Raw genomic sequence first — 13,130 nt, forward strand, 5'->3', positions numbered from 1 at the left:
CATTTTCTCTCCCCCTTTTTCTCTCCCCTTCTTTTCGCCTGCTTTCTTTTCTCCCTGCTTTTCCCTTCCCCTTTTACTCCTCCTTTCTTCTCCCATGTCTCTCCCGCTTTTTTTCTCCCTTCTTCTCCCTTCCCCTTTTCTCTTCCCTCTTTTCTTATCTCCCCTTTTCCAAACCCCTTTGCTCCCCCCTTTCTTCTCCCCCTTTTTGCTCTCCCCCTTCCTTTCTCCCACTTTCCTACCTCCCCCCTTTCTTCTCCCTCTTTTTGCTTCCCCTGCCTTCCCCTTCTTTCCTCCCCCTTTATGCTCCCTTCTTTCACCCTGTACCCCTCTTCTTCTCCCCTTTTTTCTCTTTCCCCTTCTTCTCTCCCTCCTTTTTCTTCCCTCTTTACTTCTCTCCCCGTTTTCTCCCTCTTTTTGCTTACACCCCTTTTTCTCCACCTTTTTTTCTCCTCACTCTTTTCTCCACCAGGCTTTCTCCCCCTTCTTTCTCTTTATTTCCTCTTCACCTCTTTTCTTACACCTTTTTCTTCCCCCTTTATTTTCTCTTCAGCTCTTTTCTCTCCATTTCTTATCCTTCTCTTTCTCTTTCTCTTTCTCTTTCTCTTTCTCTTTCTCTTTCTCTTTCTCTTTCTCTTTCTCTTTCTCTTTCTCTTTCTTTCTCTCTCCTTCTTCTCCTTCTCCTTCTCCTTCTTCTTGACCTTCTTCTTGACCTTCTCCTTCTCCTTCTCCTTCTCCTTCTCCTTCTCCTTCTCCTTCTCCTTCTCCTGCTCTTTCTCGTGGTCCTTGTGGCCCGCCAGCAGGAAGTGGGAATGGCAGCAGGTCCCAGCAGTGTTATGGAAAGGCCCTGGGGAGCAGGACAGCAGCTCTCTGGGGAGCACCTGCCGGGCACTGCGGGTGCAGAGGCAGCTGAGACCGGGGCAGGCAAGGGGGCAGGCGGTTGCTCCAGGGCCTCCTTCGCCAAGCTCGGCTCTTGCTGCTCAACCGCAACATTGTCCGCAGTGCTGGCGTGTTCCTGGTGCCTTCTGCCTCCCGAGCGGTCGGGGGAGGACAGGGCTGGCTCCGAGCGCCTCCTGGGCATTGTGCTGAGCTGCTTTTCCAGAGGAGGCAGTGGAGGGGCAGAGGCACACGTGCCATCTCTGGGGCTTCTCCCTCGGGGCTGCTGCAGCTCAGCGGCTGGGGGGCCGCAGGCAGCTTCTGCAGCGTCCTGCTGAGCGGCCCCTGGGTGCGCTGTGGGGAGAAAGAGCTTGTTAGCTAGTTTTCCTGGCTTCTGAAGGGGAGCAAGGAGACTTTCCCGGTGGGAGCACGCAGCCCAGGCGCATGGCAAGCTGCAGCCTGAGCACCTCTAGAAGTGAGGAGCAGGTCAGGAGACGCAAGCACCCCTGGGGGCCATGACCTGCACGGGGAGAGCGCAGGTCCAGTGCATAGTGAGCAGTGCTGTGAAGAGCAGAGGTTTAACAACTGGGACACCTTTTGTGGAGTGAGGATTGTCCTGAAGTGGCAGGAAGTGCTGCAGGAGCAGAGCCCTGCCATAGGGTCTTGCACCCTCTGCACCTCTCTGCATTGCCACAGACATCTTCCGATCTCCAGCTAAAGCACTGGGACCAGCAGCCCTGGGTGGTGCCAATCCTCCGTGCCTCGTCCTACCTGCGGAGCTGCCCGTGTGCTCGGGTGCCTCCGCAGCCGAGGGGCTGCAAGGCAAGGCCACGTCGTCCCCAAAGATAGCTGTGCAGTTCTCGATGAGAAACTCCACCAGCACCATCACCTGCACAGTGAAAAGCAGGGATGTCAGGGCAAGGGGCTGAGAACCTGCTCAGCAGTCTTTCCTGCTCCTCAGTGCCGTTTCTGCGCCAAAAGCTGTAGCTCTGGGGCTGCGGCTCCATTAAGAGATGTGCCTGTCGCGTGGCGCAGAGCCCAGCTGAGGGGCTGGCTGGTGAGTTCAGCATACCCTGTCGTAGATCTCTCTCTGCACTTCCAGCGGGAGTGTGCTGTCCGTGCCCGGGCTCAGCATGCTGGGCCCCACCCAGATGGCCAGGTTGCTGGCGCCCATCCTGCTGGTGCCTGCGTTCTGGCTGATGCGGTGGAGCACCGCGAGCAAGGGCTTGAGCAGCAGCACATTTGCCCTGGGCAGTTGGTCAGCCACCCTGAGCAAACACAAAGAAAAGGCGCCGTGAATTCAGGGGGCAGCGGCTGCTGCCGCTTCTGGGAGCAAGGCTCAAGGCAACTGCCACAAGTGGCGCTTCCTCCCACGAGAGGAACGCCGGTGCTCTCTCTCGCCTTTCCACGTGTGCTGTCGAGAAAGGCCCGACAGCACGTGCTTAAGTACGAGACCTTGAATGAGAACATCTGGACTGGGAGGTGGGCGCTTCATCAGTAGATGGACAGTGGGAATAAAGGCGAGGTGGTCGGGAGACGTCGTGGGAGGCTTTGCAAAGGCCCGTGAAAGCCTGTGGCTGTGTTGTGTGGTATCGGCACGAGCAAGCGGATAGAAGTGTCGGGCTCTGCCACAGACTGCCCGTTTCCAGAGAAGGCCCCAGCCTCTGCCACCCGCTCCAGAACGGTGGGACTGGCTACACACTTACTCCCTCAGGCCTTCAATCTTCTCCTCCCTGCTTGGCTTCTCCAGAGCCAGCATCCAGCTGTCGTAGAGGGCCGCCGAGAGGAGCGTGCAGGGGATATTTCGCAGGAAGTCCTGCAAGGCCGAGATACGGAGATGAGGCTTGGACACCACGCCTGAGGCCAGACGGAGCGTCCACGGGCACTTGGGCTCCCCAGGAGGCAGGCTGCTTGGAGCTACCCGCTCTCAAAGGAGCTCCTGGCCGCTGACAGAGCGAGCAGTGGGCTGCGCGAGGACCGCCCCGCTTGGGCACGCTCGTGGGAGTGCAAGAAGAGGCCCTAGTGCCTATGAGCCTCTAGTGCACCCAGAAACCTCAGTCTTCCTCCCTCAGGAGGCTGCTGGGGAGCAGGAGGAGGACGAGGAGGAGGAGGTGACTTTTCCCAGGGCAGGCACAAGCAGGAGAACGGGCAAGCAGGTGGCAAACACAGAGGCCAAGCTTTCCTCCGCCTGAAAGCCCGTCGTTTGGCTTCCCCGGGGTTTCAGCCTGGAGTGCCCCCTGGGCCCAGCTAGGCGCTCGAGTGGGCCCCTGCAGGTGGGCAACGTACTCTCCGTGCTGCCAGTCGGCAGAAATTCACCTTCAAGATTCCTGCCAAGAGGTGCACGGGTTGGCTTGCCAAGTCAACGGCCCCTCCTTTGTTCAGCTCCTCCCTCAAGTCCCTGCGGGCCTTCTCACTGGCACCTTTCCGGAATATGCCCTCCGTGGCAGGCCCTTCCCTGTACAATATGGCCAGCAGCTCCTGCAGGAGAAAGCAGACGGGGCTGGCAGAAGAGCTCATCGGGTGCAGAAAGGCCGTTTAGCAGGGAAGCACTTGCTCAGGGAGAGAAGCGAGTTTGTGCCTGGGCGGCGCATGCTGCTTTGCCTTGGTTCGGATCTAGTTCTCGCTGCAGGTACATGGCGCTGGGCGTAGCCGGGCTGTGCCCCAAGCCAGCCTCTCGAGCACGCTTCTGTAGTCGGGGGACTACAGAAACCCCTGGCTGTTCCTGCTGCTGCAAGCTTCCCTCCTTTGCAGGCCTTCTGCAGCCCAGGAGCTGGGGGTGCCGCCTGGCGGGACAAGCCGGCAGGCGGATCGCTGCGTGGCCAGGCTGCCTTACCTGGACTGGCTGGGGCAGGGTCCCCTGCTCTCCACAAAGGGTAGCCAGAGGCTGGCCAAAGAGAGGCGTCCCGAGGCCAGAGTCCGGCTGCCCGGGGCCGTCCCCGTTGGCCGAGGCTCGTCTCCGAGCAAACGGCCATGGCAGGAACCTCTTCCTTGTCTTAGTCCCCTCTGCTGCAAGCAAGAGGAAAGCAGAAGTGGAGAGGGAGCGGAGGGGCTGCAGCTTTTCAGCTGCTGTCGAGCGCTGGGTGAGGAGGCAGCTCCTCAGCTTCCCTTTGCAACTCACCAGTGGAGTGGCCAAGTCCCTCTTCAGCAGCCGATGGGGCCAAGACGGGGCTCTGCTTGGTGCCAGCCTGCAAGAAAGAAAGGCAGGCGTTCAGGTTACGGAGGCGCCCGGCAGCAGCCAGGGCCGCCAGCCAGGTGCTTCAGCCCCGCAGAAAAGCGCGAGCGGCTGCAGGGAAAACCCGAGGTCGTGGGATGCCGGCGGAGGAGATGCTTGCGTGCGGGAACGGCCTGGCCTCTCTGCCCGACGTGGGTGCTTGGGGCCGGCCGCCTTCCCTCCCGAAACTCGCATGCCTCCCGGCAGCCCGCAGCCGGGGCCGCGGGACAGGGAGCCCCTGCTCACCTCCGCCGAAACCAAGGCCTCGACGGTCCGGGCGGTCAGCGACCCCGACTAGGCAAGAGAGCAAAGAGGCAGCGTGAGCAGGCGGTGGCGCGGGCTCTTGCCCGCAGCCCCGTGGCGCTCGGGGCGCAGCGCAGCCCCCCGGGACACTTACGGCGCCCTGGAAGCTGACGGCCGTGACGAGGAGCCAAAGGGAGGCGAGTCGGGTGACGCGGGTCTCCGGGGCTCCTGGGCTCGGCCTGGGCACAGGGCAGGGGCAAAGGCCGAGCTCCGTCACAGCCAGCCCCTCTGCTGGCTGCCCGGGCCCCGGCCCCGCGCGCCCACGCCACCCTGGCGCAGGAGCCCTTCCCGCGGCGCTGGCTGGCAGCACCGCTCGGCAGCGGCCGCGGCCCCGGCCCTGCGGCCTCCGCGCCTCTTGCGTGGGCAAACGGGCAGCGGCAGCTCGCGGTGCCCCTGCCCGCCGGCAAGGAGCCGCCGGGCCAGCTGCAGGCCGCTGCTCTTGCTTTGCGGGCACAAGGCGAAGGCCCTGCTGCTGCCGCTCTGCCCGGCAGCTGCCCCGCGCAGGGGGGTCCCTTTCCCCCACCTCCCCGGCTGCTTTGCTGGGGGCAGCTGCCCCGGCACCTCTGCACCGCCCGCAGCCTTGCCGCCGCCGCAGGCGGGCTGAATTGCCCGCCAGGGCTCACCTGAGCATCGTGCTCAGCCACAGCTCCTTGGCCTCCCGCGACCTGCAGCCAAAAGGAGAAACAGCCTCAGAGCCCGCTCCTCCTCCTCCTCCTCCTGCTCCTCCTGCTCCTCCTGCTCCTCCTCGGGAGAGGCCCAGGTGCCCGGACAGCTCTCGCCCGCTTGGCACTGCTGCACAGCGCCATGCACCCAAGCCCCCGGTCGGTGTCCCCCCGCAGTGTCCCTGGGGGGAGCAGAGGTGCAGGGGGGAGGTGGGGGCGGGGGCGAGGCTTGTGCACGCCTGGAGGTGCCTGTGACTGCGTCAGAAACCCCCGCAGGACCCCTACTGTCTCTCGCCCCAGCCGGAGCTGAGCCCCAGCAAGGCCAGAGAGGACTGCAGGCGAGCACGGTGCCCTGCACCCCCCACAGCCCTGCACGTGCCGCCAAGACTCACCGGAAAGTGACCACGCAGCCGTCGTTGGGCCAGACGAGGACGAGGGCATTGGTGCACTTCAGGCCATGCCCGTCCTCTTCCTCCTCTTCGCGCCCGCCCGCCGCCTCGTCCTTCCCGCACAGCAGCCAGAGCTGGCCGAGAGGCACGCGGTGCTTGAGCAGGAAGGTGGAGCCGCACCTGCGGAGGGAGAGCAGGGAGCGGCGTGGAGGTTGTGTGGTGGGGCAGCGGCAGCAGTGGCCAGCAGGGCAGAGGCAGTGCCCGGGGGCAGAGGGTGGGGGCGGGGGAAGGACGGCTGGGGCTGCTCTCCTTACTTGAAGGTGGCGATGGCCAGGGTGTCGGGGAAGAGGAGGAGGTGCCTGTCCCTGGTGCGCCGGTGCCGGGTCACCTGGACACGGTCGCTGAGGAGGAGCTGGGGGCTCCTGCGCGACACGAAGGCGCCGAGCGGCGCCGGGGGCCGGGAGGCTCCCCTGGCCTCGAGCCCGGGGCCGGCGCCAGGAGCCGCGCGGCCAGGGGCCTCGGGCCGTGCCTGCGTGCCGGCAGCGGGGCCGGCAGCGCCCCGGGCACCGCAGCAGTTCGCCTGTCCCATGGCGCCGTGGCCGGGTCAGCAGCTGCGGTGCGTCCGTGCCCCGCGCCGGGCAGCGCCAGGCGCCGGTCAGGCCTGCGCAAAGCACGGAGCGGTGTCGGCGTGCCGAGTAGTGCCGCTGGGCTGGGAGCCTGCGTCTCCCTGCTGCCCCGCACCGGCACAGCACCGCACTGGGGCCGGGCGGGCGCCGGTGGCCGTGGCCACCCGGGTGCCACCGCGGCACATTGTGATGCACGACGGCACATTGTGATGCGCCGGCCGGGCCGTGGGGCAGGGCCGGGGCGTGGGCCGGGGGCTGCAGGTCTCCCTGGCGGAGGAGACGGGCTCGGTGCTGGAGCAGCTCCCGGCTTCAGCAGCCGGCTCTGTGTCCGTGAAAAGCCCCCACGCACAGGCGGCTTGCCCACCCGGCTGCAGCATGCCCTGTTGTTGCTGGGACAGGAGGACTCCCGCTTTGGAGGGGCCAAGCAAGGGGGCCTGTGCCTGCTAGAGAAGCAGGGCCCAGGCGGTGCCCCAAATCCCATCTTTCACACTTCCTCAGCCCTCTGTCAGTGGGGTGGTCCGCCCGAGACTGGAGACCCCCAGGCCAGGTGCCAAAATGTGGCATCACCATGACAAGTGGGAATGTTGGCTCCAAGCACAGCCAGAGAAGACTTGAGGGCAGGATTCAGTTGCCCAGACACCAGGACCAGCATCTGTTTGAGATGCCTTGGGAAATCCCTTGCGGCGGGTGCCCTGGCATACCCAGAAGCCTGTAGGCCCGGGCTTTCAGGCACCTGAATCCCCCCTCACCTCGTGTGCATCGCACCAGTCTGCCGAGAGTCTCAACAGCACTCCACAGGACATTAGGCAGGCTCATGGAAATGCTTGCATACGGATCACAGCATCACAGAATGGCCAAGGCTGGAAGGGACCTCTGGAGATCATCTAGTGCAACCTCCCTGCTCAAGCAGGGTCCTCTAGAGCATATTGCCCAGGATCGCGTCCAGACGGGTTTTGACTCTCTCCGGGGCAGGAGACTCCGCCACCTCTCTGGGCAACCTGTTCCAGCGCTCAGTCACCCTCACAGGAAAGAAGGAGGACATTTTCCTCATGTTCAGGCGGAACTGCCTGTGGCTCAGTTTGTGCCCGTTGCCTCTTGTCCTGTTGCTGGGCACCACCGAGAAGAGCCTGGCCCCATCCTCTCGACACCCTCCCTTCACATACTTGTACGCACTGATGAGATCGCCTCTCGGTCTTCTCTTCTCCAGGCTAAACAGGCCCAGCTCTCCCCGCCTTTCTTCATAGCAGAGGTGCTCCAGAGTCTGAAACGGAAGTCGCCATGCGTGCAGGCTGCACCGGAGCGCCAGTCCAAAGGCCTGTGGGCATGCCTGCAGGGGTGGTCTTTCTCTCAGCCGTCACTGATGCTTGGCTCCAGAGGGGAGGCGCCTCCAAAGTGCTTTTGCTGCACGGGGCTCTCCTCAACCAAGCGGCTGAGACGGGTGTGGCACACCAAGAGGTTGCACCTCGCTGGTGCGCGAGGGTGCAGGAGGAAGCGTCGCATGGGATAGGGCGCGAGAGGGAAGAGGGCTGCAGGAAAGCTGATTGATAGACAAGGATCACCTCCTCCAAGCTCCACGCGTGCCCAACCTGGGAGCCTTCCACGAGGGAAGGGCTGGCTGGACAGAGGAGGGGAGAGCAGTGGATGTTGTCTGCCTTGAGGTCAGTAAGGCTTTCCACGCTGCCTGCCCTCACATGCCCTCCGAGGCAAGCTGAGGAAGTAGGGGTGAGATGAGCAGGCAGTGAGGGGGACTGAGAAGTGGCTGAACGGCAGAGCTGCGAGGGTTGTGATGAGTGGTGCAAAGCCTAGGTGGAGGCCAGTAACACAAGGTGCAGGCCAAGGGTCAGTGCGGGCTCTGGTCCCGTTCCTCTTCTTCCTCAGTGGCCCGGGTGATGGGGCAGAAAGCACCCTCAGCAAGCTGGCTGCTAAACCAGGGGGGATGGAAAACAGGGAGGAGTGGCTGACGCACCAGAGGGCTGTGCTGCCATTGAGAGGGCCTTTGACGGACTGGAGAGACGGGCTAAGAGGAACCTCCTGAAGCTCAACAAGGGGAAAGGCCAAGTGCTGCACCTAGGCAGAAAGAAGTCCATGCACCAGTACAGGCTAGAGGCCAACGTGCTGGAAAGCAGCTCTTGGGGGAAAGCCCTGGGCGTCCTGGTGCACAAGTTGCCCGTGAGCCTGCACTGCACCCTTGTGGCCAAGGCGGCCAGCGGCCTGCTGGGCTGTGGTTAGGAGGAGCCTTGGCAGCAGGTGGAGGGAGGCGGTCCTGCACAGCTGGAGTGCTGTGGCTGGTGCTGGGCTGCCCCGGCCAAGGGAGATGTGGAGCTCCTGGAGTGAGTCCAGCGATGGGCTACGAAGATGCTGAAGGGCCTGCAGCATCTCTCCCAGGAGGACAGGCTGCGAGCTGAGGCTGTCTCTTGGCGGCCGTGCGGGCCGCAAGGACAAAACGCTTGTGGTTTTGGCAAAAGAGAGCTGGAAGCCAGGTGACGGCAGAGCTGCAGATTGCCAAGAGCGGCCAATGCCTTTTGCAACTGGCAGCGGGACCTTCTCCTTCAGCTTGCTTGGGAGGAGAGTGCCCCTGCTCACAGGGGCCGACGGAGGGGGCCTCTTCTCTAGTTGCAGCCTGCTGCCGGGATGCTGCTTCTGCCAGTCGCGGCTCTGGTCAGGCCACGTCACCTCCTGCCCCTTTCCCCCGTGTCCTGGGAAGAGCTGCACCCGGGAAACATCCCGCCTGCCATGCCTGCGTGCTGCCTTGCTCGGAAGCCCCTGCTGGAGCAGCATCGGCTCCCTGCGGCTTCTCTCTGCCCCTGACTGCAAACTGCTGCCCTCTGGCGGTGTCCCTTGACTCCCGGACAGAGAGGCACTTCCCCCCAAAATCTCGCCTGCCGTCTCCGACAACGGCACTAGCAGGGCTACCGCTGCTCAGTCACTTGCCCTCCTGCTGCGTCCGTATACCAGGGCATTCAAAGAGCCCTGCCGGACCCAGAGACGCGGGCACAAGTCCGTGGGCTATGTGTAGCGGCCGAGCGCTTGAAAGAGAGACAAGGAGCAGACTCAAGAGAGTCCTGCGCAAAAGTGCTTTGTTGCAGTGAAGGTGCACGGGCGTCAGTCAGAAGCCCCCCGGCTCCTGCCCCACGGCTCCCCTGGGCCCCCAGCAGGGAGTTAAGCGCTCCCCAAAGACAAGTTCCGACAGGCCAAAGCACACTGCACGTGCCGCCGGGGTTGCCGCTCTTACCGTGTGGCAGGGGTGCTGCCAAGGGGGTTTTTCCCTTTCCTTTTTCTTCTTTCCTTGAGTTCCTTCCCGTTTTTGTCTTTCCTTTTTTTAACCTCGTCTTTTCTTCCCCACACTTTTCTCTCTGCTTCCTCATCTGCTCCGGTCTAATCTACCCCATCTTAACGCTCCCTCTCTGATCTCCCTGTTTCTTTGCACCCCGGTTTTCTCCTCTGCTTTTCTCCCCATTCCTTTCTCCCCGTTTTGCTCCTCTTTTCTCCCCTTTTCTTTCTCCCTCCCTTTTTTCTCCCCCTTTCCTTCTCCCTGCGGCTTCTCCTCCCCATTTGTTCTCCGCCTTTTTCTCTTCCCTCTTTTTCCTCCCATTTTTCACCCCTTCCATTCTCTCCCTTCTTCCTCCCCGCCTTTTCTTCCCTCTTTCCTTTCCTCCCCCTTCCCCCCTTTTTCCTCCCCCATTCTTCTCCCTTCTTTTCCCTCCCCCTTTCCCTATCCCGCTTTTCCCCTGTTCTTCTCCCCCTTTATCTCCCTTTTTCCCCCTTCGACTTTTTCCCCCCATTTTCCCTCACCTTTCTGCTCCCTCTTTTTCCCCCCTTTTTGCTTCCCCCATTTTCTCTCCCCCTTTTTCTCTCCCCTTCTTTTCGCCTGCTTTCTTTTCTCCCTGCTTTTCCCTTCCCCTTTTACTCCTCCTTTCTTCTCCCATGTCTCTCCCGCTTTTTTTCTCCCTTCTTCTCCCTTCCCCTTTTCTCTTCCCTCTTTTCTTATCTCCCCTTTTCCAAACCCCTTTGCTCCCCCCTTTCTTCTCCCCCTTTTTGCTCTCCCCCTTCCTTTCTCCCACTTTCCTACCTCCCCCCTTTCTTCTCCCTCTTTTTGCTTCCCCTGCCTTCCCCTTCTTTCCTCCCCCTTTATGCTCCCTTCTTTCACCCTGTACCCCTCTTCTTCTCCCCTTTTTTCTCTTTCCCCTTCTTCTCTCCCTCCTTTTTCTTCCCTCTTTACTTCTCTCCCCGTTTTCTCCCTCTTTTTGCTTACACCCCTTTTTCTCCACCTTTTTTTCTCCTCACTCTTTTCTCCACCAGGCTTTCTCCCCCTTCTTTCTCTTTATTTCCTCTTCACCTCTTTTCTTACACCTTTTTCTTCCCCCTTTATTTTCTCTTCAGCTCTTTTCTCTCCATTTCTTATCCTTCTCTTTCTCTTTCTTTCTCTTTCTCTTTCTCTTTCTCTTTCTCTTTCTCTTTCTCTTTCTCTTTCTCTTTCTCTTTCTCTTTCTTTCTCTCTCCTTCTTCTCCTTCTCCTTCTCCTTCTTCTTGACCTTCTTCTTGACCTTCTCCTTCTCCTTCTCCTTCTCCTTCTCCTTCTCCTTCTCCTTCTCCTTCTCCTGCTCTTTCTCGTGGTCCTTGTGGCCCGCCAGCAGGAAGTGGGAATGGCAGCAGGTCCCAGCAGTGTTATGGAAAGGCCCTGGGGAGCAGGACAGCAGCTCTCTGGGGAGCACCTGCCGGGCACTGCGGGTGCAGAGGCAGCTGAGACCGGGGCAGGCAAGGGGGCAGGCGGTTGCTCCAGGGCCTCCTTCGCCAAGCTCGGCTCTTGCTGCTCAACCGCAACATTGTCCGCAGTGCTGGCGTGTTCCTGGTGCCTTCTGCCTCCCGAGCGGTCGGGGGAGGACAGGGCTGGCTCCGAGCGCCTCCTGGGCATTGTGCTGAGCTGCTTTTCCAGAGGAGGCAGTGGAGGGGCAGAGGCACACGTGCCATCTCTGGGGCTTCTCCCTCGGGGCTGCTGCAGCTCAGCGGCTGGGGGGCCGCAGGCAGCTTCTGCAGCGTCCTGCTGAGCGGCCCCTGGGTGCGCTGTGGGGAGAAAGAGCTTGTTAGCTAGTTTTCCTGGCTTCTGAAGGGGAGCAAGGAGACTTTCCCGGTGGGAGCACGCAGCCCAGGCGCATGGCAAGCTGCAGCCTGAGCACCTCTAGAAGTGAGGAGCAGGTCAGGAGACGCAAGCACCCCTGGGGGCCATGACCTGCACGGGGAGAGCGCAGGTCCAGTGCATAGTGAGCAGTGCTGTGAAGAGCAGAGGTTTAACAACTGGGACACCTTTTGTGGAGTGAGGATTGTCCTGAAGTGGCAGGAAGTGCTGCAGGAGCAGAGCCCTGCCATAGGGTCTTGCACCCTCTGCACCTCTCTGCATTGCCACAGACATCTTCCGATCTCCAGCTAAAGCACTGGGACCAGCAGCCCTGGGTGGTGCCAATCCTCCGTGCCTCGTCCTACCTGCGGAGCTGCCCGTGTGCTCGGGTGCCTCCGCAGCCGAGGGGCTGCAAGGCAAGGCCACGTCGTCCCCAAAGATAGCTGTGCAGTTCTCGATGAGAAACTCCACCAGCACCATCACCTGCACAGTGAAAAGCAGGGATGTCAGGGCAAGGGGCTGAGAACCTGCTCAGCAGTCTTTCCTGCTCCTCAGTGCCGTTTCTGCGCCAAAAGCTGTAGCTCTGGGGCTGCGGCTCCATTAAGAGATGTGCCTGTCGCGTGGCGCAGAGCCCAGCTGAGGGGCTGGCTGGTGAGTTCAGCATACCCTGTCGTAGATCTCTCTCTGCACTTCCAGCGGGAGTGTGCTGTCCGTGCCCGGGCTCAGCATGCTGGGCCCCACCCAGATGGCCAGGTTGCTGGCGCCCATCCTGCTGGTGCCTGCGTTCTGGCTGATGCGGTGGAGCACCGCGAGCAAGGGCTTGAGCAGCAGCACATTTGCCCTGGGCAGTTGGTCAGCCACCCTGAGCAAACACAAAGAAAAGGCGCCGTGAATTCAGGGGGCAGCGGCTGCTGCCGCTTCTGGGAGCAAGGCTCAAGGCAACTGCCACAAGTGGCGCTTCCTCCCACGAGAGGAACGCCGGTGCTCTCTCTCGCCTTTCCACGTGTGCTGTCGAGAAAGGCCCGACAGCACGTGCTTAAGTACGAGACCTTGAATGAGAACATCTGGACTGGGAGGTGGGCGCTTCATCAGTAGATGGACAGTGGGAATAAAGGCGAGGTGGTCGGGAGACGTCGTGGGAGGCTTTGCAAAGGCCCGTGAAAGCCTGTGGCTGTGTTGTGTGGTATCGGCACGAGCAAGCGGATAGAAGTGTCGGGCTCTGCCACAGACTGCCCGTTTCCAGAGAAGGCCCCAGCCTCTGCCACCCGCTCCAGAACGGTGGGACTGGCTACACACTTACTCCCTCAGGCCTTCAATCTTCTCCTCCCTGCTTGGCTTCTCCAGAGCCAGCATCCAGCTGTCGTAGAGGGCCGCCGAGAGGAGCGTGCAGGGGATATTTCGCAGGAAGTCCTGCAAGGCCGAGATACGGAGATGAGGCTTGGACACCACGCCTGAGGCCAGACGGAGCGTCCACGGGCACTTGGGCTCCCCAGGAGGCAGGCTGCTTGGAGCTACCCGCTCTCAAAGGAGCTCCTGGCCGCTGACAGAGCGAGCAGTGGGCTGCGCGAGGACCGCCCCGCTTGGGCACGCTCGTGGGAGTGCAAGAAGAGGCCCTAGTGCCTATGAGCCTCTAGTGCACCCAGAAACCTCAGTCTTCCTCCCTCAGGAGGCTGCTGGGGAGCAGGAGGAGGACGAGGAGGAGGAGGTGACTTTTCCCAGGGCAGGCACAAGCAGGAGAACGGGCAAGCAGGTGGCAAACACAGAGGCCAAGCTTTCCTCCGCCTGAAAGCCCGTCGTTTGGCTTCCCCGGGGTTTCAGCCTGGAGTGCCCCCTGGGCCCAGCTAGGCGCTCGAGTGGGCCCCTGCAGGTGGGCAACGTACTCTCCGTGCTGCCAGTCGGCAGAAATTCACCTTCAAGATTCCTGCCAAGAGGTGCACGGGTTGGCTTGCCAAG

At 61.8% G+C, this 13,130-nt stretch overlaps 2 protein-coding genes across 2 annotated transcripts; both read right to left on the bottom strand.

The window, feature by feature from the left end:
* Positions 1–367: 367 nt before the first annotated feature.
* LOC138066810 (T-cell activation Rho GTPase-activating protein-like) lies at positions 368–9,554 on the bottom strand. The gene is made up of 11 exons (XM_068939198.1): positions 6,814–9,554; positions 5,442–5,618; positions 5,011–5,052; positions 4,482–4,566; positions 4,331–4,378; positions 3,992–4,058; positions 3,707–3,879; positions 3,190–3,351; positions 2,580–2,689; positions 1,946–2,141; positions 368–1,227 (listed from the first exon to the last, which is right to left on the bottom strand). Exons 1-11 carry the CDS (start codon positions 6,822–6,824, stop codon positions 832–834), a joined length of 1,467 nt encoding a protein of 488 aa, XP_068795299.1. The 5' UTR covers positions 6,825–9,554; the 3' UTR covers positions 368–831.
* Positions 9,555–11,804: 2,250 nt separating this feature from the next.
* On the bottom strand, positions 11,805–12,588 carry LOC138066811 (T-cell activation Rho GTPase-activating protein-like). The gene is made up of 2 exons (XM_068939199.1): positions 12,478–12,588; positions 11,805–12,039 (listed from the first exon to the last, which is right to left on the bottom strand). The coding sequence occupies exons 1-2, from the start codon at positions 12,528–12,530 to the stop codon at positions 11,835–11,837; spliced, it is 258 nt and encodes an 85-aa protein (XP_068795300.1). The 5' UTR covers positions 12,531–12,588; the 3' UTR covers positions 11,805–11,834.
* Positions 12,589–13,130: the final 542 nt, after the last annotated feature.

The sequence above is a fragment of the Struthio camelus genome, chromosome 3 (assembly GCF_040807025.1).
Source record: "Struthio camelus isolate bStrCam1 chromosome 3, bStrCam1.hap1, whole genome shotgun sequence".
Taxonomy (NCBI): domain Eukaryota; kingdom Metazoa; phylum Chordata; class Aves; order Struthioniformes; family Struthionidae; genus Struthio; species Struthio camelus.

Coding starts and splice junctions, on each gene's coding strand:
- LOC138066810 (XM_068939198.1), bottom strand. Junction 4,567..5,010: donor TGGCTGAGCACGATGCTCAG/GTGAGCCCTGGC, acceptor CCCTGTGCCCAG/GCCGAGCCCAGGAGCCCCGG. Junction 3,880..3,991: donor GGGACTTGGCCACTCCACTG/GTGAGTTGCAAA, acceptor TCTTGCTTGCAG/CAGAGGGGACTAAGACAAGG.
- LOC138066811 (XM_068939199.1), bottom strand. CDS start 12,530: ATGCTGGCTCTGGAGAAGCCAAGCAGGGAGGAGAAGATTGAAGGCCTG. Junction 12,040..12,477: donor AAGATTGAAGGCCTGAGGGA/GTAAGTGTGTAG, acceptor GTGTTTGCTCAG/GGTGGCTGACCAACTGCCCA.